Genomic DNA, 27,932 nt, shown 5'->3' on the forward strand with positions numbered 1-27,932 from the left:
ATTCTCATATTTTATTACTATTCACAATTTCAAATATCATAATTTTTTTGTAATTATGTAAGTCATATTATCAATAATTTGTAACATACTTTCTTATTTTATAAAGGAGCAAAGTTACCTATGGATTGTGATCGGTCGATAACGCAAACTGAGTATGTGGAAAGAACTCTCAGATTCGGTCTTCACTAAACACTAAACACAGTTACAAGGAATGATAAAAAGCTTTAACTATAATATAATATCATCAATGAATCCAATGTAAAAGTTTATAATTGATGGCAAGCAATTACCCCTCAATAAAAAATGAAAAATATATGAAACTAAAATATGTAATTAGGTCATTATTGAATTTTAATTAGCATAAAAAATTTGTCACATATGATTGTTTTAAAAGTATGTTTTTATTTTTATTTAAGCGTCATTAATGTTTTTAATTAAGTTATGTGTTTTTTTTTTTTTAAATCTAAGTCCAAAATCGTGGTCCTTTTCTTTTAGTATTGTTCGCCGGTTCTTTCATCGCAGAAGAAATTTATTTTTCAAAAAAAAAAAAGAAAAAAAAAAAAGGAAGAAGTTTGGTAAGTTTACATTCTATAATTAAGTGGACTCTAATCAAACTAATTATGAAAAAAAAAATGATTGTATACGCACATCTTTAAATAATCAGCCTAATCGAACGGCTCATAAAAGGTGTACGCGTAATTAATGTTCTCAGTAGCAAACACGATAGCAGAAAAACACAAGTTGTAAGAATTATAAAATGGTGTAACGCATAGCAGATTCTTCCGCCGACAGTTTGAGTACGGACGAAATACCGGTCCGGTCCGGTCCATATGGTAAAGCATCACGATTATGGCATTGACCCAACAACAACACCTTTCTTCTTGTCCCTAGACGCCTCAGACCCGTCAAATTCTCTTTCTGGGTTTCGTTTTTTCGTTTTCCTTTCCTTCATTTTTTTTCCGACCAATGCCAATATAAAACCAGGCTACTGGTTTTTTTACTTTTTTTTATTTTTTTTATTTCTTAACAAACAAGAATTATATGCAATTACAAGGTATTTAACAGAGAAGAAAGAGGAAAAAAGAGACCTTATTGCTCTTTGTATCTGCTGCTTGTCAATTGTCTTAGAGAAGAGAGATAAGGATTGCGAGGTGAAAGTTATTTCTTCTTCTTCGTGTTTGATTATTTTTAGTTGTATTTTCTTTTAATCATTAATCTTCCTTTTGGTAAATCGATTGATCTGCATTTCTTGCGTTCTAATTTGTTAGATCAAGAATCGTCTTTTTTGACTTTTTTTTTTTTTTTTGTGAGTGTTTAAATTTTAATTGATGATTGCAATCTGAAGTACTTTTCTTTTTATTTTTTCTAAATGCCCGAACTTTGTTTTTTTTGTTTCGTTTGATCTTATCATTGACATTTACTAGAACAAAGATAGACTTTTTTTATCAGCTCTTTATATTCACTACTCAGTTTTATTTAATTTATAAATATTTGCAGGTAAAGGACCGCGATTTGTATTCATTTCTATCTGCAAATTATTCTTTCTAGAAGTGGGTGCTGGAGACTGTCTCTTTTGAACCACGGGAGAGAATTACTCATCTTTTGCTGGGCACTTGTTATTTTTATGTCTTTGTTGACTGTGAAAATCATTAGTCATTGAATCCATATAGCTTTTGGATTTGAACTGCATGTGGGCTCTCCTTTGGAGCTTCACACGCTGTAAGCCATGGGAGAGTGGATCATTGGAGCTTTCATCAATCTCTTTGGTAGCATTGCCATCAACTTTGGGACTAACCTTCTTAAATTGGGTCATAATGAGGTATGCTATCTTCTCTTTCTCTTGCTCAATCCATATATGTAATCTGTAGAATTGAACAGTTTTCACATGTTTGCAAATTCATGTAGTTGTTATAGATTTCTGCTTAAGTTGATTTGACACTTTCATCACTTTCATACTTAAACTATATGGGGTAAAGTTGTTATAGCCTGCTAAATCCTTATACAAGTTCTGAATTGGTATAATTTTATGTTTCATTTTGCAAGTGAATAGCCCATTTATTTATGTTAACGATTTATGATCTTTACGAGTTTGCATTTTCTAAGCCATTAACTTCTGAATTTAGCACTGAGACAAACATCATCTTGTTCATACCCCAATTTAATAGAGAGAAGTTAGAGATGTCAAATACTAATTACAAGGCCTTCCATTATAATTGAGCTTCAATGCATCTGGCTAAACTGTTTGCAGAGAGAACGGCATTCTATGCTAGACATTGAGGGAGCAAGTGGGAAGAGTCATTTGAAACCAATCATATACTTCCAAACTTGGAGAGTTGGTAAGATCTTGTCTCAATGGAGTTAAATTACTTGGGGAAGTTCATAGTTAATAAAGTAATTTAATATGTAATTGTCATCCTTATATATGTGACATTTTTCATGCAGGTATTGTATTTTTCTTTTTTGGAAATTGCCTTAATTTCATCTCCTTTGGATATGCTGCTCAGGTCAGTATGGACAATATATTGCTAGGCTTTATCACCTGATTCTGATGAGATCTTATCGGGCTTATCTTCATATAAATGTGGTCCTTTACTTCTTATTCTGTTTTGATGACCATTGCATGCTTTACATGATTATGATCAAAAAATTTTTGCTTCCTTTTTTCCGCTTCTAATTGTGTTTTATTCTCTCTTCTTGCTGTCCAGTCACTTCTTGCAGCCTTGGGATCGGTTCAGTTTGTATCCAACATTGCTTTTGCTTACTTTGTGTTGAACAAAATGGTGACTGTTAAGTATGTTAAAACCTGAAATGATGAGTTTCATAACAGAGTGAAATTTTATGTGCCACCTTGTTCTCATTAAGCTGATATTGGGTCACTAATTTGCTTTTTTTTTGGCAGAGTTCTTGTAGCTACAGCCTTTATTGTTCTGGGGAATACTTTTCTTGTTGCCTTTGGCAACCACCAGTCTCCTGGTATGTCACTTGTTCTTGAAGCATGGTATGTAATTTCTGTTGTATGCATATTTCTGTATGGTCTTTCTGGCCCATTATTGCTTTTTGTTTAACATGGAGTATGCTAAAACTAGTCTTGTGAAGCATGTCATGCCCAAACATATAGTATTTGGTAAAATACTGTATTGACCAAAATGTAGTGAATCACTAAAATACCAAAAGATCAATGTGAAATTTTACTGTGAAGTTCCATGATTTTAAATGGGCATGTACACTAGTATCTGGAGTATTTAAATTTGGATATGGTTAAATTTTGTGTGAACTTGAAAACAGAAAGTGGGTAAAAACTTTTGTTTGCAGTTTGTGGAACAATGATATGGTTCATGGTGGGAAAATATAAACCGTAAATGCAATAATGCACTTTGTTTCTCATAAATATGCTTTCCATCTAATTTTTTTTAAAAAAATATTAATAGAAAACTTATGATGTTATTATAATTGCACTAGCACTTGCTACTGATTTTTTCTGTGCTCGATTGCACTTGCACGTTATTTCCATGTTTACTAATAGTACTTGTTTTAGTAAGTTTATTAGAAGTTCAGAGGGTGAACATGGATATGAATATGAGCAAAAATTAGAGCTAGTTACCATGCTGATATCTTTTAATTTTGCCTCGTAATCTTTTAATTATTTAGAATTGGTTGCTTTGCACAAGCATGGATTTTTATCCCTTTTATTTTTCAGGTCCTTACACTAGGATTTGTCCCCAAAATATAAAAAATTAGGCTCATTGTTGTATGATCAAAGAAGTTTATTTATTTATTTTAATCTTATCAGTATACACACCGGAGCAATTGGCAGAGAAATACAGTAACATGACTTTCCTTCTTTATTGTATGATTTTAGTCGTTGTTGTTGCCATGCATCATTACATTTACAGGTAAGTTCTGGTAATTGGTAGTTTTATCTCTTGCTATTCTTTTGAATAAATTCACCGGTCAAACTCTCTTTCTTTATCTTATCATAGATATTGAATATGCAGGAGAGGAGCACTTTTAATTGCTGTTTCCGGACAAGACCTTAGACCTTATTGGCAGATGCTTCTTCCTTTTTCATATGCTGTAGTTTCTGGTGCAGTAGGATCATGCTCAGTTCTGTTTGCAAAATCTCTGTATGTTACCTACCCTGGATATTTATGCTTCTAAAGACACGATTGGGACAGTTGTCTGTACATGTTTATTCTGATGGCAAGTTTCTTCATTTCAGATCTAATCTGCTAAGGTTGGCCATGTCTAATGGTTATCCGTTGCACAGCTGGTTCACTTACTCCATGGTTCTTTTATTTTTTAGTACAGCTGGGTTTTGGGTAAGATGTCATCAGAAGTCAAATTTTTATCCTCTTGCTTTTCAACAATATAATGGTCCTTCCTAATGGAGATGATGAGTTGTCAAAGTTCTTATCGAATACACACTTTCTACCTGTGCAGATGACAAGGTTGAACGAAGGATTGTCATTATTTGATGCAATCCTTATTGTTCCAATGTTTCAGATTGTTTGGACTTTCTTCTCTATTTGTACAGGTTTTGTCTACTTTCAGGAGTATCAGGTTCTCTCTCTCTCTCTCTCTCCAGTTTGGTTGAAGTCCTTATTGTTGTTTGTATTGTTGGTCCAAAATTGATAAGCTAGTCATTGCAGAAAGTGGACTGCAAAAAGTAACCCACTAGAAAATCTAGCTGTTGATCCATGAATTGTTCTGTTGATGGTCTATTAATGCTGCTCACTCTTCCTCTCTCCTTAAGACAATTTTTAACCCAACAGTCCGTAGCGACCTAATTATCCTTTTTTTTTTTATTTTGGGCTCTTTTCCTAGAAAATGAGTGTCATAATTATTCTTATAATTCTCATGGACACTATTAGCTGATATTGGGAATGGCTTTATTGATGTGTTAGTCCAGAATTTGCATATTTGAGTGGTGACATGCATGCAGATGTGCATTGCGGGCATCGGTTCTATTTTGATATAAGCATATTCTTGATCATTCATTCTTACATTATTTAATTGGATATTTTATCATCTGACCTGTTAAGCTTATTGTTCCTTATGACAGGTATTTGATGCACTTAGGACAACGATGTTCATACTAGGTATGACATGTGTCTTCATTGGCATTTCTTTGCTTGCACCTGATGAACCAAGAGGTAAATGTCATTTGGTTTATGTGAAATGTAATTTCACAGGAACAAGAATTGAAACTTGCATTGACATTTTTCAGGTGGTGAGGTCAAAGATAATGCATCTTTAGTTTCAGTCATGTCTTCAAGTGAATCAGACAGGTATTGTTCGTGAACCTCTTTAAGTTAATACGGACATAATCTATCATGTTCAGTTAATTCTAGCTTTTCATTTGAAAATGCTTGTTCATGATTTTATATGACAATTATTTTCACCAATTCTTTCCATGCATGCATTTGGTATAGGTTGGTCAATCCAGTTGAAGATGCACATAATAACGACCCAAGAACATTCGTGCAAGGAGTAACGGCAAAGGCTATGGAGGTGCTAGCCAAGGCAAAGGTTAATAGCAAATGAAATGATCATTCTTGGTCTTTTTTCTTGCTACATTCAAATGAGGGATAAATAAGATTAGGAATTAACAACAGCTAACATTCTTGTGGCAGGCTGCTTGTTCTTTATCACTGGGTTTTGGAGAGGACTCGATCAATGCATCTGCAGTCCTTGTAATGCCCATGGTGTCATCAAAGATAACAGGCTTCAGAGGAAGCGTATTTGACCGGCCTAAGATTTTCTCTCTCAGAAATTCCGGGTGGAGTAAGATCTCAATGGATGAAGATGGTGTAAAAGTGTTGGACTCAAACCCAGTACTGCCTCAAAGCCTTTGATAGTAAGTAGCAACAAGGAATATTACAAGTTTGGCATGAGGAATTTCTTTTTTCCTTATATTTTTTCCACTTTAAGTTGTATTTGTTAATAGCATTACAGTTTGTTTAGGATTGAGTGGTATATACTTTGTCTGAAGCGTTAATTCTTGTAGTTTTTGAAACAGCACAATATTGTATATTCTTTGCACACTTGATTCAAAGGAAAGGAAATTTTTTTTTTATTGTTTTTTCTATTAGAAGTAAAAAAGAAAGTTTTATTATAATTGCCTCTTTATTCCTATTTCCTTAATACTAGTCATGGAAAAAAAAATGGAAATTTATTTTTTTAAAATTTATAGGGCATTGTTAAAAATGAGTGTAATGTTAGTATTTCTAAAAGTTATATTAAACAAGGTTAGATATTCATAAGTATTTTAAATAGATTTATGACTTTAATTTATTTTTATTTCTATTTAAAGCCATTGTGAATAATTATACTTTGAAAAAAATCGAAAAACTAATCCAAACCGCATTTTCGGTTTCAGCTTTGATTCCCAATCTTATATAATTTCAGTTTCGGTCTTTAAATTGTGTATAACAAAACAATCATTTTTGAGGTGAAATCAAACTGTTTGACCCAACTGATACTAACTGAACCAAATTGACAAGTTTGGCATGATTTCCAGTGCAGCTCGGTAGAGACCCACATTCAGTTTTCGGTTTTTTATGGTTCGGTCTGGTTCAGAATAAACCAACCCGTTTGCACATCGCTACCGTCTAAACCAACGAGGATCAAATGGTTATCGAGCCATCCACAAAGGATATATTAATATATTATTCCTTTTTATTAGAAAAAAAAAAAGAGAGAAGAAATTCAGTTATTCCATGAGATTAACATTTATGATTTAGTTAACAGTATCAATGGTTGGGTCCAACCTATAGGGGGAAGAATTTCATGCAGAAGCTAAAGCATTGGTGTTACTCTGGCCGGAGATTATGTTCTTGCCGTTTCTTGTGGACAGAAGCAGAAGCAGAAGCACATCAACTCTCTCGATCACCAATAGAACCAGACACATGCATTTCACTCGTCAAACAATGCACCTCTCTCCATTCCCTGAAAATCGTCCACGCTTCTATGCTCCGATCTTACCTTCACCTCAACCGCTACTTCTTGACCAATCTTATAGTCAAATATGCTTCCTTCGGCTCCATTTCTCAGGCCTACTCCCTCTTCTCTTCTTCCCACTCTTTTGACCCCTTTCTCTGGAACGTAATGATTCGTGGCTTCGTCGACCATGCCCAATACCATCGTTCAATTCTTTTATATAGCCAAATGCTCCAACTTGGTGTTCGACCTAACAATTTCACCTTCCCTTTCGTTCTCAAGGCTTGCGCGTGTATTCGCGATGTTAAATTTGGTGTTCAGATTCATGACGACGTTGTAGAATTTGGGTACGAAACAGATGTTTTTGTTGGCAATTCTCTAATCTCTATGTATGGTAAATGTGGAAGCTATGAACTTTCTCGACATATGTTTGATAAAATGCCTGAGAGAAATATCATTTCTTGGAGTGCAATTATTTGTGCTTGTTCCCTCAATTGCCGTTTTGAAGAAGGGCTTCTGTTGTTTCGGCAGATGTTGCATCAAGGAATTACACCTAATAGGGCTGTCATTTTGAACGTAATGGCTTGTGTTAGTCGGGAGGATGAGGCTAATGACATCTGTAGAGTTGCTGCTGATTTTGGGTTTGGTTTTGATCAGCATGTTACCAATGCAGCATTCAGAATTTATGCACGATGTGGAAGAATGGATTTGGCTCGAAGTATATTTGATGGGATTTTGAATAAGGATTTAGTGACATGGGCATCCATGATTGAAGCTTATGTACAAGCTGATTTGCCTCTTGAAGCTCTATGCCTGTTTAAAAGGATGATGTTGCAAAGGATATTCCCTGATTCTGTCACCCTTCTTAGTGTGGTTCGAGCTTCTTCTGTTCTGGCTTCTTTCCAATGCGCACGAGCAGTTCACGGAATCATTATTTTAACTGGTGGGTTCTTCAACAATCAACTGGCAGTAGAAACTGCTGTTGTTGATCTATATGCGAAATGCGGTAGCTTAATTTATGCTAGAAGAGTTTTTGATAGGATGCAGGACAAAAGTATAATCTCATGGAGCACCATGATTTCGGGATATGGGATACATGGCCATGGAAGAGAGGCCTATAACCTCTTCGATCAAATGAAAGCTTTAGTAAGGCCGGATCATATAGCATTTGTGTCAATATTGTCAGCTTGTAGTCATGCAGGTTTAATTGCTGAGGGATGGGAGTGCTTCAATTCCATGGCTAGAGATTTTGGAATCAAACCAAGGAGCGAACATTATGCATGTATGGTTGATCTTTTAGGCAGAGCTGGCAAACTAGACGAAGCTCGAGTTTTTATTGACAGAATGCCAATAACGCCAGATGCAGCTGTCTGGGGAGCACTTCTTGGGGCTTGTAGGATACATTCAAATGTAGACTTGGTTGAGATGCCGACCAAAGCATTACTTGATTTGGATGCAGATAACCCTGGGAGATATGTTCTCTTGTCCAATATTTATGCATCTTCTGGTAAAAAAGGAGATGCTGATAGGATCAGAACTCTAATGAAGAAAAGAAGGGTGAGAAAAATGGCTGGTCATACAATTATAGAGATTGAAAACAAAGTCTATACATTTGTGGCTGGGGATAGATCACACCCACAATCGGATTTAATTTACTCAGAATTGGAGAGAGTAATGGATAGAATTCGCCGAGAAGGGTACACCCCTGATGTTAACTTTGTACTGCATGACGTTGAAGGAGAGACAAAGGAGAAAATGCTATATGTGGCATAGTGAGAAGTTGGCCATTGTGTTTGGACTCTTGAATTCAGAACCAGAGAGTGTGCTCAGAATTAGGAAAAATCTTCGAGTTTGTGGGGATTGCCATAGTGCTACCAAGTTTATCTCCAAAGTTACGAGAAGGGAAATTGTAGTGAGAGATGCACGCAGATTCCACCATTTCAAACATGGAGCTTGCTCTTGTGGGGATTATTGGTAGGAAATGTCCTTTTTTGCGTAAATCGTATACGGACATTTCTGAACACAATATTAGATGATTCCTGAGGCGAGATAATGCTGTTATATTTGATCTATCTTGGACAAGTTACATTTGCTTTTGAATGTTGGTTGTTACTTGACTATGTTAAAGATGTGATGCACGTGATTCTCAACCACTTATTATCCTATCAAGCTGTGGTCCATGTGGCGGGGGTAAATCTAAACTCCAATTATGTCCATTATCTGCAGGAAACATCCGTTATAAAATTGCCTTCTGTGTCAAAAATGGTAGGCCCACTGGATACAGTAAAAATTTGAGAAGCTTTCATCAATATGGTTGGATTTGAATCAAACTTGAAAAATCACAAGGGTGTTCTATATATGGTATATTACAGTTGAAAACTCACAGTTGGCTTGCTTGGTTTCTTGGCTGTTTCAGTTTCTGCATCCATATATATAAAAGGAATTTGAGGGTAGTCAATCAAATTGTGAGTCGATGGATTCAAAGTCCATGGAACTCAAAGTCATGTACTGCAAAGATCTGAAAGCATTCAATTTCTTCCAGAAACTCCTAGTATATGTCCTTGTTTCTATCGTAAGCGATGATGCTGAAAAGAAATTAAAGCAGAACCAGCAACAGAGAACACCCGCAGACACAGAAGGAGATGGGAATCCTGAATGGAATCATGAGATGCAGTTCGATCTGAGTGATATTTCATTTGTGGATTGTGATCATCTTTTTATTCATTTTGATCTACGCCATGAAGGACTCTATTTTGGTGATAAAACTATTGGTGAAGTTCATGTGCCCTTGAAGGATTTGATCCAAGAAAAGAGTGGGATCCTCAGGTTTCTGAGTTATCAGGTCCGATCTCCTGATGGGAAACCCAATGGAGTTCTGAATTTCTCTTGCAAGGTGATTGTCAAGGGTAACGATATGGGAATTCACTTACCAACGAATGAGATCACTGGTTACTCTGCAGTAGTTCATCATGATAATGATCATCATCAGTTCACAGAGATGTATCCTACATCAGAAGTTGGGAGCTCCTCGCCAAGAGTTCACTATCCTGCTGTGGAATTGGAAGACAATTGCCTGGAGACTTACCCTCCAGCTCAGGGAACAGAATATTCATCTCAAGAAAGTCATTATCCTCCACCTAATGCCCATTACCCATCATCATTGCCACTGCCACCACAATCTCCGCCAATGCACCACCCACCTCCACCACCGTTGCCATACGGGGCATGCTATCACCCCCCTTGTCCACCAGGATTCCGTCCTTGGGCACCCAGTGAGGTTTATTACTATGGTGTGAATGCGAATAGGAACATGAGTGATCAACAATCACACAGTTTTGATAATGGAGAGAAATGGAGAACTGGATTTCGAGGTTATTGGAATAGAAGGTGAGACATTTTGTTTTAGATTTGAATATGCTTGATCTATAGACCATATTTGTGAATGATATGCCTGCTATATAAAGGTGAGGTTTAGCTTAATTAGCAATGTTTTTACCAATTACTCTTGTACCAAATATTATAATTGTACTAAATTTTTTGATGTCTTCAATGACTAGACTTTCTTTTCTTATTTCTTTGTTTCGTAGAAGAAATTGTTTTACTTTACATGGAGCGATGGAAGATTAATTGCCCAACTCTTTTTTTTTTTTTTAAAAAAAAAAAAAAAAAAAAAAAAAAAAAAAACAGTAGGATAGAAATAAAATTGAAAAATGTGCAAAAGGTTAGGGTATTTTCAATAGTAGGCATTTGTTTTTTCATTTTCATTTTCTCATGCTATGCTAGCAACTTAGAATGAGTAAAAGAAGTGTATTGACTGATAAGTCCTATTCCTCATATAAATATCGAGATTTAATCGTATCTTTTTGAGATTTTCTTTTATTTACATTTCACTACAATTTTTTTTCCTCTTCATTGTTGTTAACTTCATTATCTGTGATGTGTTATATCTAGACTGGTTGATATTTCTGTGTGTGTTCGTATCTTGAGAATTCTCAAATTCCATTCCTACACATTTGAGTTATTCTACTAAGCTTTAATAAATTGTTCTGTTGATGAAGGAAGCATTGTATGGAAAAGGGTGAAAGCTATGCCTATATTTGATTTAATTGTTAAGAGCATTTGATTGGTCTTGGAACTAGTGCTTTAAGGCCAACAAGTTAAAGAATGGCTGGGGCAAGAAGCACAGGGTTTGGTTGGCGATTTATTGTTTCTTGTTTACACACATACAATTTTTCTGTTGGATCGAGTTCTGTCAATACTGTTACATCTCACTGGGTTCTAATAGGTTGTATATCCTTGGATTACTGAAGCTTGGAAATTTCTATTTCTTGTTTATATTTCCCTATCTGCTCACTAAACTGGCATGGTTCAGGGCGTCTGCATAGAATATTATGAATAAGTTTCATTCAGCGACGGAGCTAGGGGGGGTCTAGGGGTGGCCCCTGCCCCCCCTAAAGTTTTTTTTAAAAAAAAAGATTTTATCTATAAAATATTAAAATTTTTTATTTTACCCCTTAAAATAGTAAATTTTTTCAATTTCACCCCCTCAACTCTTGAAATTTTTTTTAGCTTCCCTGACTTTAATTCCAGACTCCAATCACTGATTTCATGCATGGTTTGGCTTTTGGTCTGCAACAATAAAAAGAAAACATATGGATTATTTCTTTTACTTGTCACAAAATTGCAATGCAATGATTTAATTGTTGTTGTTGCCCTCTGGACTTGAAATGACTAGGAAAAGAGTTTAACCTGCAGAGTGCTTTCTCTGCTTTGGATTGTATAATTAAAATTATAACTGAAAATCTTTTCTGTTGGGAATAAAATGGTTTTGAATGACTTGGTGTCTCTACACCTGGATGGTCGCTTTATTATTAGCTTAGTGAAAATAATGGATCCAAAAATATTATTGTTGATTTAATGTTTCTCTTCTTGTTATTCAGTTGTTTTTAATTGATGTTACGAGGTTGGAACACATCCCAACCTTTTATTTTTCTTATCTTGTTCTGGAGAGATATAATTATGGACGCTGGCAACAATTTAATAATGTTTTTTATATGCAACTCGAGAAAGGTTATGGATTATAATGTTTTTGTGTTTCGCTAACTGTCAACCAATAGGTGATAGGAATATGTATATATCTTTGGTATCTGTTATCTGCTGTATTAAACAGATTTGATAATCATTCATCAGTAAAATATGTATTTTAAATGTGTTTGGATTTAGATAGTTTAATGTTTATGCATACCTTATCCGTTTAATAGATATTAAGAAATACTACCTCCGAATACTTGTCACATTTATGGTTTCAACGAGTAATAAATATTTTTTTCCGTGTTTACCTTTTACATACAACCAATAAGAATTACTTTAATTCAATGATTTTTTTGGAGAATTAGTACTAAATTAGAGGTAATATAGTCAATTTACTCAATAATTTATTATAATTTAGATAAATTTAATAGTTTTCTTAAGAAACGTGAAATTCTAAATGTGACAACCGAGTTTCATAAATATTTTACGCCCCGCTTCTATCTCTATTAATGGGTTTAGATCCATGCCAATAAGTATAAGCCCACTCGAACTGCAATTTGTTCCGCTTATATGCATCCAAATCATATGGTAAGCTACGGCAATAATCAAAAAGACACATTAAGATGAAAGGAATCTAACATGCAAGTAAATTGGGTTCAACCTAATTTTTACCCCATTAGAGTGACTAAAAGGAATGTGACGAGAACACCAATCTAACAATGAATTCCAAGTTTTAAGTATCAACCCATGTTCTAAAATTAATTTCTAGTTCTGAGAGAAGAGCCACCTACTATTATTTTTCAAATTAACTTTCAGTGGGAAAGAAAATTGAAAGGTAGAAGAAATACTAAAATAAAGGACTGAAACTAGAGGTTCATATTTCGGGTTTGGGTTTAGGTTACATGGATTATCCAAGAAGTTTTTCAAACCAAATAGGCCTGCTACGCCAGTTTTCTCATGGTTTATTAAAACATAATCTATCATGCATATAAAAAATATAAAAAAATTGTATTATATGTAATTAGTAATGTAATAATAAGTTTCTTTTATACTTTCAAAATCTGTAATTTAATATAATAATTAAATTTAAAAATAAATTATCATTTTGTATTTCTTTAATAAATAATAAAAAATTATAAGCGTGGGAACATGACTTTAATTTTTCCGTACTTAAAAACATATTTTGACTTTTGAATCTAATGGATTGAAGAGGTGCTATTTGTGGAGCCCATTTCTTTGGGCTTGTTCCTTCCGCGGTCCCTAATAAGATTTATTGCTCAAATTTAATTTCAGCCCACCTACCTCTATTATTCCATTGGTGATACTATAAACTATACAATTGTACGGTTTATTTGAATTTATTATTATATTTCCTTTCTTTATTTATTAATCTTTTACACCTTAATTTAGTTAAATGCAAATGATGAACCCTAAAATTATTAAGATAATTTATGAATTTAACCACAAAAAAATTTAATAGCGGCAACATAATCTATTTGAAATTATATTTTTAGTAATATGTAATTTCTCTCATTGACTTTTACAAATTTACATACAATGACATATACCGGCAAAGATTAGATTTAACTAAACTCGTTTTATAGACTAATCCATGGAACAAATCAATTTAAATAAAGATTTTTTAAATATTGTTTTATTTTATCTTTCTTTTTTTTTTCTTTGTCTAAGTCAATAATCAAAAGTACTTCCATTTCGACAAAAATTTATTTTTCATTGATTTAGTCCATAAAGAAGCTCATACATGGAATTTAGATGAATCAATCCGCACCAAAGAAAAGGAACATTTTCTACTGTGGATAGGATAATATTAAACTAGAAATATAATAAAAAATAAAATAGGGTAGCTGATTAATTATGCTATTTTTTGTTGGCCAACTCTTATTTGTCTATATATGGCACCACTGCCTGCTTTTTGATGCCCTGTTAGGGGACAAAGTCACCTAACACTTTTCCTGCTTAAGGAATATAAAATAGAGACAGAAAAGTTCGGTCCAAAATAAAGAAAGAGAGACTCCACATTAGTAGCATATAATGTCTGTCAAGGAACATAAAGTTATTTATGTATTAGATATTATATACTTTAAAATATGAGTATTTTTTTATATATTTGCACGAGTCCGTATTCATTTTAACGGTCCACAAATCTGATTAATCTCTGCTCGTTTTTTGAGGCAAAATACTAGTCAAGAGAAATTTACATTATGAAGAATCAAACTTATAATCTAAACCATAATGATCAACTCTATAAATAATCTTTGCCGTCGAGCTACTCGGATTTTAAGATATGAGTAATTTGAATTCTAAGGTTTTTTCTAGCTACACATTTCAACTCTTTAACCAAGCATTTATGGTCTTCTGCCTTTGCTCTTAATTCAATTATTCCTTGCTTCCAAATAAAGAACAGACAAAAGAGACCCTTGCTTCAAGAAATCTATTATTCCATTACCCCTTTCTCAGGTGCATTTCATCATTTTTTATTTGGCCAATTATTTTTTCTTTTTTTTTTCCTTTTCATTTTTTTTGTTTATTGCAATTATATTTGAAAATAAAAAACTTATAAGACTATCGATAAAATATGATCTGATTAGTTTTCTTATTGTATACGTGAAGAGTGAGAGACCTTAAATTTAAATCTTTTTTACCATGAAAATTATAACCAATTTAGTAAAACAACCTTATAAGACTTATAAAACACTAGAAAGCAATGATTTCTCAAACCAATAGATTGATTTAATTGTAATCAAAGTTATGTTTGATTTAAAATATAATTAAATAATGTTTGATTTTAAAAAAAATTATAGATTTATAAAAATATTTGATCATATGAATATTTGATTTAAAAAATATTTATTATTATTTTTTGATTATTTCTTAATTGTATTTGATCTAAATCAAACATTTATTATTTAATAATTTTATTTTGATTTGAATTAAAAATTTTAAATGGACTTTTTGTTCTTTTGGTGCAAGTTCAAGAGATAAATTATACGAAAAATTGATTTTTGGGCAAATTAAATATTACTTCTAAGTTCAGAGGGCAAATTGAGCTTTATCCCAATTATATATTAGTCCATAATTTTGCTTTCATCTCTCAGTAAAAATAGAATTTACTTTCATCTCTCAGTTTCTTTGGAACATGTAACTCATTATTTTCTTGTTTCACTTGATAAAACAGTAAATATTGTGGAGCAATTAACCCAATATAAACAGAAATTTCATCTGAAAAAGGAATTAATGATGTTGTCAACAAATAAAGTGAATAGAGTTGGTGAAAGTACGTACATCAGTGGGCCTTTAAAAGCCTAATCCACTGTAGAAAAGCAAAAGTAGAAGCAAACATCATTCATAAGGCCCACACACATTAGCTAGTAGCTAACACCAAAAATAGATTATCATTTTCATATAATATAAATAATATTACTATAAAATGGATATACACACCAAACGCCAAGCTATGATGGCTCACCACCTATGGAAACACAAGTAAACGACAACCCAACGTCTCAAATTGCCAGTTCATGAAAGCACATTGTTATTATTATTATAATTAATTGCAAAAATTAAGAAAAAAAAATCCATCCACCAACCGGTTGTTTTTTCTTTTTAATTTATATAACTATTTATATCATCGTACTGAAAGTGGTAATTAGCGTAAATAAATTTTATTTTATTTATAAATGGAGATATAAATTCGATCTAGACAAATACGGCATAACACATAATACAAATATAAAATGTTTAATACAATAAAGGAAAAAGAAATTAATAATAATAGAAATCTACCTGAAAAGCAAAGAAAGAATTCAACTTTTCAACGGTAAAATTGAAGAACTAAAAATGCTAGCAATAGTTACAGAATTATTAAATTCTTTTCCACAGCATAATCGATTAATTAGTTCATGTCCTGATATTGCAGTAACTGCATACGACTTTGTAACCTTAACTGCTCATAAAACCTTCTGATAAATTCCTCAGCTTCATGATCAACCTGTCCACCATTTCCACTGTCAACAATCTCCTCTTCGGATGAGTAATTCGAAACCCTAACAGAAAAGGGCGACGGAGAAGGGCTCCGCTTCTCACCGGAAGCGAACTGATCAGAATGAAAGTAATTAAAAGTATTATCAGGACTATTCTTCGGCAACATTACCATTACTGCTTTATTATTCTCTTCATCTTCTTCTTCTTCCTCGACGACGTCCGGTATATTGATACAAGGGAAGTAATGATGGTGCTTTCGCTTTGACACGTGGAAAAAAACAGGATTAGGGCTATTACTGCAAGAAAACTCGTAGTCCTGTATGCCATAGTTACCGCGTGTCATATGGCGGTGGTTGTGGTGGTGGTGAAGGAGATTGGTGACGGACTTTCTTAAGAGTTTACCTCTCTTCATCATCAGATTCATGTCCATGATTAACTTTCTTTTTGATACTAATCCCTTTCTTATCATAAAGAAAGTGACCCTTAATACATTCCATAACCTTTTGGCTAATACTGAGTTAACTCGGGGATGTACCTCCATTTTCATGAATTCTGGTGAGTTTTCTGAGCAGGGATATGATTAAGAAAGTTGGGGAGAGAGAGAGATATGGGTTTTCTTTGTTTCTGCTGAGGACCAAACCTCAGCAGAAGGAAGAAAAACCCTGTGGTGGGAAAAACAGGAAGGTGGTGGGTTGACTATTTATAGGAAGGGTGAAGTTTTTTATATTACCAGTATTTTTAAAAATTTATTCAAATGGACCTAACAACCGCTCCCCTGCGCTGCCTTTTTCAATTTATTTTGACTAAAAATAATAAGAAAGCACAAAGAAAATATTGTGCAATTATTTTTAAAATGTACATTGAAATTTTAATTATAAGGTCTACATCTACAATTTTACATAATATATACATATATAGACACACATGTATGAATTTTAGAATGGATCATGTTCTGATTGTTTGGTATCACTCCTGAGCTGTTCCTTTTAAGGTTGTTGGAAAGACTTTATACATCAGATCTTTCGAATTGGTCTGCAGATACATTATAGTTCGAAAAGTTACTAGATGGGGACCGGTAGATCCATCATAAGATTGGAAAATGGGAAACTTGAACTTTGGTGGAAAAGCGGCGGCCAAAATATCAGCTGATAAAGGTGAGTTTTGTCGGAGACTATAATCTCCTGTTTCTCCTGTATCTCGACACTCTCAAACTAGCTCTTTGACAACATTCCTGAGATTAGCATCATCCAAGATTGGCTAGGTGTGACTTAGCTCTTAGCTGTTGGAGATAGTCATACTAGGATCTACCTCTGATTCCGCCTCATGGTATCGATTAGATATTGAGTGATTTCAGTGTTTATGTGAAGTTGGGGGTAGGCTATGCTCCTGGTGAGGAGGGTTTGCCGACCTAGTAGGTGGTATTGGTTTGCCACTAGGCTGAGGGTTCTCTAAAAAGCGTTTTAGCACGGTAGTAAATTGCGAGTAAGCCTGAGCTAAGGCAGCTGCAACTTGAGGATCGGTGGTTCATGGAGGACGAATGTGGATTGTTGGTTGGCCTCGCCATAAGTGTTGCCTTGACTGTCAAGTTGAGGCGCTCAATGGGATCGGTGACCATGGAGATTGAGAAAAATTGTAGGGATTTTTTTTAGGATTGAAGGTGTGTTCCACACTCACCACACCAATTGTTAAACTCTCAGAATTTGAGGTATAGTAAATTGTGAATTAATCCTTAATAGGGTAATTTTGAGTATATATAATGGACTTAGAACAATTGTACTAAGATAAGGATTACAAATCTTGTATTATCTGTTAATTTGAACTTAGTTAGGAATCTAATATCATTATTTTAATATTATTTATTATTGTATGTTAACAATTTACACTGTTATCAACAATTAGTAACAAAATCAAATTATCTTAACATTTGATAACATTGTCAACATTTATTTACGCATATTGTTCATAGGTGAAAATGGTGGGTACAATACAGCTAACTCAAGCTGATGTGATTTAAAAAATTTGAATGTGTGGAGGGGTATGTGGGCACCTCTGGTCGGAGAAGAGAAAATAGAGACGTTTTAGGCTTTTTCAACGGTTCAAATATAGATGATCTGTCTAAGCAAACAAAAAGAAGTTTCCTTTTCTCTATTTTCTCATTAATAAAAAAAAAAAAAAAGATTGGTTCAAACACCAAACAGCTAAACAAACTGTGGGCAGCCTGTAGTGGATCATCATACATGATTATATATATATATATATACATATATTATATCATACACATGTATCTTTAATTACATTTCACATGCTACATTATTTTTTTTTCATTAATTACGTGTAATTTCATGTTTACTTTGATTTGAGATCCATCAAATCAGAATGATCAATTTGATTTTAATATATTTTTTTTAATTACGAACTAATTTCAATTAGAAATTAGTAGAATATGTATAATCCATCAAGAAATTTTTTCTATTTATAAAAATATAAAATTAATTAGATTTAGAAGCAAGACATAAACAGCTTATTCAAAGTACATGAAGTAGGGATTAAGTCCCTTTTCTTTCCCTTTACCACTCGTCAATCAAGAAGCAACGGAAAAGTTAACTTTCTACTAGCTCCTTTTCTTTCTCTCTTCTTGTAATATTTAATTCCCCACTTGTTTTATTTATTGACTCAATCCTTATAATTATTTAAAAAAAGAAAAAATTACTTTTGCAAAAGAAAAACCATTAGAAATATTTTTGAATTTTTATAATATTTTTAAATTTTAGTGGTAAGATTATATCACCTAAATTTTTATACGCTACAAAAGTATTAAAAAACTTGTAAAGAAAATTACATAATTTATTCAAAAAGGTAAGAAATAATTTTTTTAGGTTAAATATAATAATAATTTCAATTCATTTAAAAGGCTTTATTTAGGAAAAGATGTAATAAGAGGACAAGAGAATCATAGACTCATAAAGGACACAAAACAACAAAAGCCCATAGTGACGAGTAGTGTGATTTAAACGTGTAAGTTAAAAACATGCCACAAAAGAATTGAAATTGTATGCTCAACCACCATTAATGCAATGCTCATTCTTGCAAGCATGTTTTCTTTTTCTTTCCTCTTTTCTATGATCACAATATTTTTCATCTTTTTCACCTTAGAAGAGCTTTCGAGGAAATGGTTTTTTTGACAACTTATTTCTGAATGCTTACGTTCAAACCCAAAAAGTATTCTTTTTCAAAAAATATTTATCTAGATTGGGTTCATGACTCCATTTATAGATAAAATTAACGAAATTAATAATTTTTTATAAATTATTCTACTTTATCCTTTTTTTCCCCCTGAATGTATGGTTAGAAATGCTATCGTTTTAATAAAAATCATTAATTTCATTGTTTTGGTTTATAAATGGGAGCTATAAATCCGATCTAAGTAATTTTTTTCCCTTAATTTTTATTGCTTTTCTCATGATTTTAGTATAATTTAGACCAAATAAACCTTTTTCTTTGACAAGCACACCTTAATATTAAAATAAACATAGTTGTTTATGCTTTTTTAATAATTATGATTATGTAATATTCAAATAATCATATAATATAGTTTTATCATATATATATATATATATATATATATATATATATATATATATATATATATAAAGTTAAAAGCCCACTAAAGTGTTTGGGCTTATATGGTTTCAAAGAATCTTCTCCTCTCCAATAAAGATATTAGAGTCCTTAAAAAAATAAAAAATAAAATTTCTCACTAGTGCTTTGTTAGGGAATGGCAATTAGCAAAGCACTTGGTGCTTTTTAGGATATAGCAAAGGCCTTACATCAAGTTTTTATTATATACTTAGTCAACATTTGGTTGTCATTTAAAAAATTGTCACTTTTTTTATTATAATTTTTGCTTAGTGCAAAAAATTTCTATTAACTTTATTTTATTTATTTTTTAATTCACTAGAAGGCCTTAGCCAATAGGACACGGTTCGTCACACAACCACATAGATGGAAAGACTAACCATACCACACCTAATTAGTATTGTCTAATAAATTATACAGTATAGATAAGCATTTCCTTCAATCATTGTATAGATTAGGTTGCATTAAAATTTAAATCCAAATCCAATTTTCATCCACGAAATATCTAAATTATCAATTTTATCCTTATTCCAATCAACAAAACCCTAATGTGCATGTTTAAATTAAATATACAAAAGAAAAAGGAAAAGGGAATTTGACAACTATAAAGCTAAGCTTAGCCATCCTACAATTGCTTCATAAGGAAAACAAAAGATGTTAAGATTAAAGAATTCCATGTTGTGTCTTCCTAAAATTGTCTAATTGAGCTAAAGCAATTGTTTTGGATTCATTCAAAGCAGATTCATGCATACGGAGTACGGATTGTTCACAATTCAGTACAAAAAAAGAAGTTTCATTTTCCCTTTATTTGCCAAATTAATATATATAGGTCGACCCACCTCCCAAAATTATTAAACATTAATAGAGTACAATTGGGTTGTTAATCACTTTCAAATAACAATAATTACATTAAGGTTAATGATAAAATCAATATTAGCAGTTAAGTTTACTAATTATGTTCTTAATCATGCAGTTTTATAGTATTGAGATTTTAAAGAAAAGAATTCATTATTAAAAATATATTGGTTTAGTAAAATATATACAAGCAACCAAAGCGTTAAGAAAGTTATTGGGTGATACTCTTATTGGTAGGAAATTTCTTATATTGAAGAAAACCTATACGTGTGTTTATATATCAAATTAAATAATGTAAAATAATATTTTCTTAAAAAAATAATATATCTACTTTTTAATTATAATTAAAACTTGATATTATTATTTTTTACCAACTCAAGATAAAATTTATAGTTTTACTTATTTTTTTATTTTTAAAATTAAATAAATATTTAAATGGGTTCAGGTAGAATAATTCTAATCAGATTTGAGAAGAGTTCAGATATTTTTTAAACAGATATGCATACTTTATTTACAATGGGAGATTAGGAACTCAATGTGAAAAAAATGATGGATTTTTCTGTAAAAAAAGAAAAGAAAAAGAAAAAGAAAAAAACAAATGATGAATTAAACGAAACCTTACTGGCTAAGGATTCGTAAGAGAGAGAGATTGGATGCTTCTTTCTAACCCACGAGTTTGGTAAAAGAGAAAAAGAAGTGATCCACTTTTATTTTGGAGTGTTCAAAATAATAAAAATTGAAAGCTTCATGTCTCTATTCTATGCCCTCGTTTATTGAACACTAGTCCATTAAGCAAACCATAGTTTCCAAAAAATCTTCACCGACTGGACCCACCATCTCTTTCTTTATTTTTTTTCATAATCTACTTTAATATCATTTAATTAAAATTCACTTTTTTTTAAATACAAATCATAATTAAAACAAATTTTCACAATATGATTATATTAGATTTTGAATTTAACTTCTTTGTAAGATATTTGTTATATAGAAACGAACTTATCACCCGTTAGATTTAAATTTTAAATTTAACTCTTATGAATTCATTCTTATGTAAAAACCACATTATTATTATTTTTATAATCAAATGAGGATTAAAAAATTCATAATAAAAAATACATAGTAATTGTAGTTTGATTGTGTAATATAAATTTTAATCAATAAAATAGAGAATAAGTTCAATTAGGACTTACAAATTAAGTTTTCTTTTAAGGTAATTAAGTTAATCTTACATTATAGTTTTTATTTCAAAAATAATCAATATATGATTTGATTTGAATTGAATTGATTTTAAAAAAATTAATTTAAAAATCAAGATGAAAATTGACCATGTACCCACTTGCACCAAATTAACAAGATTTGTTAAGGATAAAGTTGAGGTAGCACTTATTTGCATAGAGTGGTGAGCTGGGGTTTCACTCAATGATCCTCTACATCTAACTTAATAATTGAAAATAGCCTTTGAAAGATCAAAAAGCTGTCCTTAGGACCAAAGAAAGCTCTCAAAATGTAGGGTCCATAACCTACTTTTTTTGGGTATGTGGGTGCAAATATTGAACTAGAACCTAAAAAAGTTAAAGCCAGCTCTTCCCCACTATGCCCTACTTCCCAACACAATACAACATCCTCAGGTAATGCCATTCCATGCAAATGCAAAATCACCCCTTCTATCTTACCAAACCATTTTCAACCAATTAAATAAAGCCATGTGTCCCCACCCTTTATCACTTTTAACTTTCACTTTCACTTTTTCTTGAGTCCCATTCTCTCTCTCTCTCTCTCTTGCATTTAAATATTTTATTATTTTTTCGCTTTAGGGAAGAAGTGAACAAAAAATGGAATCAAAAAAGGGCACTTACCCATTATCAATTGGACAATTACCGACATAAGAGACCTACTTTGGTTCCTATATAAACCCCTTTTCTCTCTATTTCTCCTTTCATGCCAAAGCACTTCTTTTTCTTGCATGCAGCAAAACAATTCATCAATCTCCTTCTTCCATTTGTGTTTTCTCCATTAAAGCTATTTTCTTTTGTGATTTGTATTACAGTAGTAAGAGAGCACAATGTTGAAAAACAAAGCAGCTAAATTCTTGAAGAGAATAACATTAGTATTGGCATCAATGGCCAAAGCTAAAACACTAGCTCTCAAAAGCAAAACCAATGCTTTGAGGACAAGATTAATGATATTTTCTCTATTGAGAGACAACAAGAAAATTCTTTTGAGCTCAATTTCTCAAAAGCTCCATGCTTTAGTTACCCAGAAGGAACATGACAAGAAAGACGAAGAAGAAATAGAAGATCAAAGCAACGCCATAGTTCTGTATAACCATAGCTCCATGTCTCTTCCAAACCCAAGTGAAGCAGAGGTTATGGAGAATATTATAGCAGAGAATGATGCAGTACAAGAAAATGGGTATTGCTATGGCTATGGATATGAAGAAGAAGTTGAAGGAGAGAAATTCCCAGATCTGACCCATTCATTGTTTGATTCTGAAGATTTAGAGTTTGAAGATCCAGGTGGGTCAGTGATAGATATCGTGAAGAACTCAAAACAAGAAGCAGGAGAAGAGTTCAGTTTAGAAGATGAGATAGACCATGTAGCAGATTTGTTTATAAAGAGATTTCATAGACAAATGAGAATGCAGAAACAACTCTCTGTTAAGAGGCATCAGGAAATGCTTGAAAGAAGTGCTTAATTTCTATTTGCAAGAACGCTAAATTGAAGAGTACATGAATATTGGTGTTCAGCTACTTAATTATGGGCAATTCTGATAAATACCTAATATTTTATTTATTATTTTTTTTTTGTTTCTTCTATTTGAGAAATATAAATTTGTATATTTTTGTATTGATAAACTTGAAGCTGTTACAAATGCTCCTTGATTTAACTCGGTGACAACAAGAGAAAAACAGATCATGCCCTGTTTTATAAGGCATTTCTGTACATTATCCTCTAGTTTATTTAAATAAAAGGTTCAACTGTTCAAGTTATATTCCTCTTTCCGTCATCATTTGAAAAGCTTACATCTATATATTCTTCACATTTCTTTTACTATCAAATTCATGCACTGTTCTGTATATTTACCATGACTGAAGAGAGAGCAAGCGCTATCTACTTTTTCTTTTCTTTGGTACACAGGAAATATTTAGTGACAAAATAGATTGGTAGAGTTCAAGTTCAACTTCCAACATAAAAAAGAAAACTTCCCCACAATTTTTTCAAAAAGCAACTAGAAATTAAAATTGCTAAATATGGTTCTTGCGTTGCAACAACTCGGTCATCATCAGGGCTCATTACTACTAGTAGAGAGAGCCTCCATATTTTTCTTGGACATAAGAGCATTATGAATGTGTGGTAATACACCTCCAGATGAAATTGTTACATTGCCAATCAACTTATCAAGCTCGTCGTCCATCTTCAAAGCCAGCATTAGATGCCTTGGAGAAATTCTGCTCTTCTTGCTGTGACAAGCCGCATTCCCAGCCAATTCCAACATCTACACGAAGTTGAAATGTACAAAGTTAAATGGCTAGATAGGGCCAAGTCCATGAACATTTCTGCATGCAACAATAAAAACAACGAGATACTAATACAAAAAGAAGAAGATTATTACCTCTGCACATAGGTATTCGAGTACGCCAGCCATATAAACCCCAGCACCTACTCCAATTCTTCCAGCGTAGCGGCCTTTCTTTAGATATCTTACCATTCTTGAAACCGGGAATTGCAGCCCTGCCTTTTCAGACCGACTGACTGATCCTTTCTTTTTCTTGCCTGCTGCCATTTCTATTTCAATTTGTTTCAAATGTTAATCTGGTTCTGTTTATATAAGGATATGGGGAAATTGGTTGTGCATGGAGAATTGATCCTAATAAATTTACATTTTACTTCAAAGTGATTCTTCGTTTTCCACTGTTTGTTGTTATTGCTATCTTCTAGATTTTAAAAATTGTGTCATCGGAAATACAATCAAATACTCATTGATGCTAATCATAATTACTCGTTTAATTTAATAAATTCTTAAAAATGGAACATTTTAAGAATAATTTTAGTAGTAACATTATACTTATTTGAGTTTTTGTTGAGTTTGGAGTTGAAGCATTCCTTTTAGGAATTTTATATGGTGGACATGAACTAGACTCTCAATTTAAGGGAGCCGAAGAAAATTTTTCAAAAATTAAAGTTAAAATAAAACTTTTTTGTGCTACTTTATAAAATATATTTAAAAACATTTCTAAAATTTAGTGTCGTATTATACACTTGATGCATGGGGCACTTGACTTATAAGAACAACATATATCAAACCAATTTAAGTAAGGATTTTTATAAAAAAAATTTATTATTATTATTATTATTATTTTCAAATGGATGAGCATATTTTTGATTGATTTCATATATGAAGATGTAGGGAAGACTTTGCCAAACTGGAATACTCAATTAGGTTTCTATCTAAACCAAGGCCCATAAATTTAACCATTGGATTTGGCCCATATAGACAAACGGCTTCAAAGTTCAAAGGCTGCTCAAACGTTGCGTTCTATCTTTCATTCTCAATTTCTCCATGGCTCTTCTGCGAAAGTTAAAAACTGCAACACACACGTACCCCAAAGCCTACCTTTTCCAGGTAATAAATTCTCAGCTTCTCAAAATCCATGTAGGGGAAATTTCAAATTGTCTGTTTCCGATGTAGTTTTTTCATCCTTGTAATTGCAGTTAATTTGAATTTGAATTCGAATTCGTTATATCCTTCGTTTGAAATTTTTTTAATTTTTCTTTTTGGGTTTCACCTAATTCAAGTTGGTTCTGTTCTCCTTATATAGCTGCAAATATTTTATTAGGTTTGATTTATGGAAGTTGCAAATTCAGATAATCACTGTAAAAATTCAGCAGCCGTAGTAAGTTTTGATCAATTTACAGGTATTTCACTTCATTTTGTTTCTTCCTTTTAGTTTTTGGTTGGTTTGATTGGAAATTTAAGAATAATTTATATTCTTTTTTTGGAGGGTATAGAAATGCCTTATAAATCTAGTTCCTTGATAAGTAGCTGGTGGTTGGTCTTGGTCGCTTGAAATTTGCTGATAAGAAAATGTCTGCATTGCATTTGAACTCATTGTATTGTTTTCACTTAGGCTCTGATGCAGCAGATGATGTGAAAAAGACAGCTAGAGAGCAGAGAGAAGCTCTCTCTGGGGAGCCTAAATGTGTTATATGTGGACGCTATGGTGAGTACATATGTGATGAGACTGATGATGATATTTGTAGTTTGGAATGCAAACAAACTCTTCTACGCAAGGTTGTTAAAACCCAGGTTTCTGTTGGTCCTTCTGCACCTGCTGTAAGATTAGCTGCAACCGATGAGTGCTTTTATGTTAGAGAATCAGAATCTGATGATAAATCAGGGCCTTTATCTTTAACTAATGATCAGACTGAATTACTGAGAAGGAAACTTGAAATCTATGTGAAGGGGAAGTTGGTTCCGGATCCCATTTTGTCATTCTCTTCTTGTAATCTTCCTCTGCAGCTCTTGCAGAACTTAGCAGCTGCAGGATATGATATGCCTACCCCTGTCCAGATGCAAGCAATCCCAACTGCTTTGGGTGGCAAAAGCCTGCTTGCTTCAGCTAACACAGGCTCAGGAAAAACTGCTTCCTATCTAGTCTCCATTGTTTCTCGGTGTGCAGATTTTCGGCTTCAACACTCTTCTGAATATAGAAAGCCACTTGCAATGGTTTTGACTCCAACCAGAGAGCTTTGTATTCAGGTTGAGGATCAAGCTAAGTTGCTTGGTAAGGGTTTGCCTTTCAAGACTGCACTAGTGGTTGGTGGTGATGCTATGGCTGGACAACTCTACCGCATTCAGCAAGGAGTGGAACTGATTGTGGGGACTCCAGGAAGGCTTATTGATCTTTTAATAAAGCATGATATTGGACTAGATGAACTAATGATATTTGTTCTAGATGAGGTGGACTGCATGCTTCAAAGGGGCTTCCGTGATCAGGTTATGCAGATCTTTAGGGCTCTCTCTCAACCCCAAGTCTTGATGTATTCTGCAACAATCACACAAGAGATAGAGAAGATGGGGAGCTCTATTGCAAAAGATATGGTAATCGTCTCCATTGGTGAGCCTAACAAGCCAAGTAAGGCTGTGAAACAACTGGCCATCTGGGTTGAATCGAAGCAAAAGAAACAAAAACTATTTGATATTTTGATGAGCAAGCAGCATTTTATGCCACCAGCAGTTGTCTATGTAGGTTCAAGACTTGGGGCAGATCTCCTATCTAATGCAATCACAGTCACCACAGGATTGAAGGCTCTATCACTACATGGGGAGAAACCGATGAAGGAGAGGAGAGAAATCATGAGGTCATTTTTGGTAGGGGAGGTTTCTGTTATTGTGGCAACTGGGATTTTAGGTCGAGGAGTTGATCTCCTGGGTGTGAGACAGGTAATAGTGTTTGACATGCCCAATTCCATTAAGGAATATGTTCATCAAATAGGAAGGGCTTCTCGAATGGGAGAGGAAGGTACAGCAATTGTTTTTGTGAATGAGGAGAACAAAAATTTGTTTACAGAGTTTATTGAAGTTTTAAGATCTTCTGGAGCTGTGATTCCTCGTGAGCTTGCAAATTCACGATATACAGTACGATCCTACCCTGTTGGAAAGGGCCGGAGAAAGCGAAAATATGGTTCCTGAACTGTCCACGGCCTGATTTGTTTCATGGCTTTATTTTATTACTCTGAAGGTACAACATCAACTCTATTGCTAGACTGTTGAATTTCCAGGACTTTGCTGGGTTGCATATAGCAAGGAAATTTGCAACCTTGACAGCAAATTTGTGATTGCTTGGTGAAACAAGAAGCCTTTGCCATTGGGTGCACAAGGAAATGTTTGCTGATCTGGGGATATCAGGATGCCAGGGAACATGATTTGCAATTCCTTTGGTATTGTAACTGATATTTTGTCGGCTGGTTAACTTTATTGGTGTTATTAGCTTATTTGGAGGGAATATCCAAAGCTTAACGAGAAGAACTTGCTACTGTCAGTGCACCTTAAATCTTTCTGGCTGCAGTTGAATGTTAGTACGGTCTTAAGCAGATTCTTTGGAAGCCACTTTCCTGTTGACCGGAGCATTTGGATTCTGCAAATGATTTATAGTCTAAGGCAAAGGCTCTTAGAATAGCGATGATGGTGAGTAACTGAGTATATATTATTAATAACTGAAACACTAGGAAAGCTGAAACTTGAACTTTTAAGTGAATCTACCAAGTCATATACGCACTAATCACTGAAACCACCTTACCTAGTTAGTGAATCTATTTAAATTCATTGAATGAAACCTCTTACAGAAATTTTTATTTTCTTTGTTACTCTTCCACAAATGGGATTTCCATTATAATGTTACTTTGAGCTAAACTGTATTAGATTAATGATCTAAAATGGTAGGATTATCATTTTTTTAAAAAGAAAA

The 27,932-nt window shown here is 33.1% G+C and overlaps 6 protein-coding genes and 1 pseudogene across 8 annotated transcripts; 5 read left to right on the plus strand and 2 right to left on the minus strand.

The window, feature by feature from the left end:
* Window positions 1-796: 796 nt before the first annotated feature.
* LOC149499322 (magnesium transporter, putative (DUF803)) lies at window positions 797-6,076 on the plus strand. Of its 2 annotated transcripts, XM_089720240.1 has the most exons (14): window positions 801-1,151; window positions 1,498-1,819; window positions 2,249-2,336; window positions 2,443-2,504; window positions 2,706-2,791; window positions 2,900-2,973; window positions 3,791-3,893; window positions 3,996-4,124; window positions 4,220-4,319; window positions 4,441-4,560; window positions 5,063-5,153; window positions 5,228-5,288; window positions 5,433-5,529; window positions 5,634-6,076. In XM_089720240.1, exons 2-14 carry the CDS (start codon window positions 1,727-1,729, stop codon window positions 5,853-5,855), a joined length of 1,326 nt encoding a protein of 441 aa, XP_089576366.1. In that variant the 5' UTR covers window positions 801-1,151; window positions 1,498-1,726; the 3' UTR covers window positions 5,856-6,076. The 2 variants fall into 2 exon arrangements, with proteins under 2 accessions (XP_089576368.1, XP_089576366.1); XM_089720242.1 differs by lacking the exon at window positions 3,791-3,893 and having other exon boundaries at window positions 797-1,151; window positions 2,706-2,786.
* Window positions 6,077-6,607: 531 nt separating this feature from the next.
* On the plus strand, window positions 6,608-8,917 carry LOC149499323 (pentatricopeptide repeat-containing protein At3g26782, mitochondrial pseudogene; annotated as a pseudogene).
* A 70-nt stretch (window positions 8,918-8,987) lies between these two features.
* Window positions 8,988-11,276, plus strand: LOC149499324 (protein SRC2 homolog). Its single transcript, XM_089720246.1, has 2 exons — window positions 8,988-10,326; window positions 10,998-11,276. Exons 1-2 carry the CDS (start codon window positions 9,413-9,415, stop codon window positions 11,038-11,040), a joined length of 957 nt encoding a protein of 318 aa, XP_089576372.1. The 5' UTR covers window positions 8,988-9,412; the 3' UTR covers window positions 11,041-11,276.
* A 4,514-nt stretch (window positions 11,277-15,790) lies between these two features.
* On the minus strand, window positions 15,791-16,757 carry LOC149499325 (uncharacterized). Its single transcript, XM_089717790.1, has one exon. The coding sequence runs from the start codon at window positions 16,517-16,519 to the stop codon at window positions 15,884-15,886; it is 636 nt and encodes a 211-aa protein (XP_089573916.1). The 5' UTR covers window positions 16,520-16,757; the 3' UTR covers window positions 15,791-15,883.
* A 5,584-nt stretch (window positions 16,758-22,341) lies between these two features.
* Window positions 22,342-23,453, plus strand: LOC105630244 (hypothetical protein). The gene has a single exon (XM_012212013.4). The coding sequence runs from the start codon at window positions 22,526-22,528 to the stop codon at window positions 23,156-23,158; it is 633 nt and encodes a 210-aa protein (XP_012067403.1). The 5' UTR covers window positions 22,342-22,525; the 3' UTR covers window positions 23,159-23,453.
* LOC105630381 (histone H2A-IV) lies at window positions 23,212-24,268 on the minus strand. The gene is made up of 2 exons (XM_012212183.4): window positions 24,077-24,268; window positions 23,212-23,959 (listed from the first exon to the last, which is right to left on the minus strand). Exons 1-2 carry the CDS (start codon window positions 24,245-24,247, stop codon window positions 23,747-23,749), a joined length of 384 nt encoding a protein of 127 aa, XP_012067573.1. The 5' UTR covers window positions 24,248-24,268; the 3' UTR covers window positions 23,212-23,746.
* A 705-nt stretch (window positions 24,269-24,973) lies between these two features.
* Window positions 24,974-27,824, plus strand: LOC105630245 (P-loop containing nucleoside triphosphate hydrolases superfamily protein). Of its 2 annotated transcripts, none has more exons than XM_012212014.4 (3): window positions 24,974-25,087; window positions 25,284-25,380; window positions 25,593-27,824. In XM_012212014.4, the coding sequence occupies exons 2-3, from the start codon at window positions 25,311-25,313 to the stop codon at window positions 27,155-27,157; spliced, it is 1,635 nt and encodes a 544-aa protein (XP_012067404.1). In that variant the 5' UTR covers window positions 24,974-25,087; window positions 25,284-25,310; the 3' UTR covers window positions 27,158-27,824. The 2 variants fall into 2 exon arrangements, with proteins under 2 accessions (XP_012067404.1, XP_012067405.1); XM_012212015.4 differs by having other exon boundaries at window positions 24,990-25,087; window positions 25,302-25,380.
* The last annotated feature ends 108 nt before the right edge of the window (window positions 27,825-27,932 follow it).

The sequence above is a fragment of the Jatropha curcas genome, chromosome 1 (genome assembly GCF_041381405.1).
Source record: "Jatropha curcas cultivar XTBG-Jc1 chromosome 1, XTBG_Jcur_1.0, whole genome shotgun sequence".
Classification (NCBI taxonomy): Eukaryota; Viridiplantae; Streptophyta; class Magnoliopsida; order Malpighiales; family Euphorbiaceae; genus Jatropha; species Jatropha curcas.

Bases quoted from the DNA above. Each gene is read 5' to 3' on its own strand.
- LOC149499322 (XM_089720240.1), top strand. From the start codon at position 1,727: ATGGGAGAGTGGATCATTGGAGCTTTCATCAATCTCTTTGGTAGCATT. The intron at 2,974-3,790 runs GTATGTCACTTG...TAATCTTATCAG, and splicing joins TGGCAACCACCAGTCTCCTG to TATACACACCGGAGCAATTG. The intron at 4,320-4,440 runs GTAAGATGTCAT...CTACCTGTGCAG, and splicing joins TTAGTACAGCTGGGTTTTGG to ATGACAAGGTTGAACGAAGG.
- LOC149499324 (XM_089720246.1), top strand. From the start codon at position 9,413: ATGGATTCAAAGTCCATGGAACTCAAAGTCATGTACTGCAAAGATCTG. The intron at 10,327-10,997 runs GTGAGACATTTT...CTGTTGATGAAG, and splicing joins CGAGGTTATTGGAATAGAAG to GAAGCATTGTATGGAAAAGG.
- LOC149499325 (XM_089717790.1), bottom strand. From the start codon at position 16,519: ATGAAAATGGAGGTACATCCCCGAGTTAACTCAGTATTAGCCAAAAGG.
- LOC105630244 (XM_012212013.4), top strand. From the start codon at position 22,526: ATGTTGAAAAACAAAGCAGCTAAATTCTTGAAGAGAATAACATTAGTA.
- LOC105630381 (XM_012212183.4), bottom strand. From the start codon at position 24,247: ATGGCAGCAGGCAAGAAAAAGAAAGGATCAGTCAGTCGGTCTGAAAAG. The intron at 23,960-24,076 runs GTAATAATCTTC...AACTTCGTGTAG, and splicing joins TCGAATACCTATGTGCAGAG to ATGTTGGAATTGGCTGGGAA.
- LOC105630245 (XM_012212014.4), top strand. From the start codon at position 25,311: ATGGAAGTTGCAAATTCAGATAATCACTGTAAAAATTCAGCAGCCGTA. The intron at 25,381-25,592 runs GTATTTCACTTC...GTTTTCACTTAG, and splicing joins AAGTTTTGATCAATTTACAG to GCTCTGATGCAGCAGATGAT.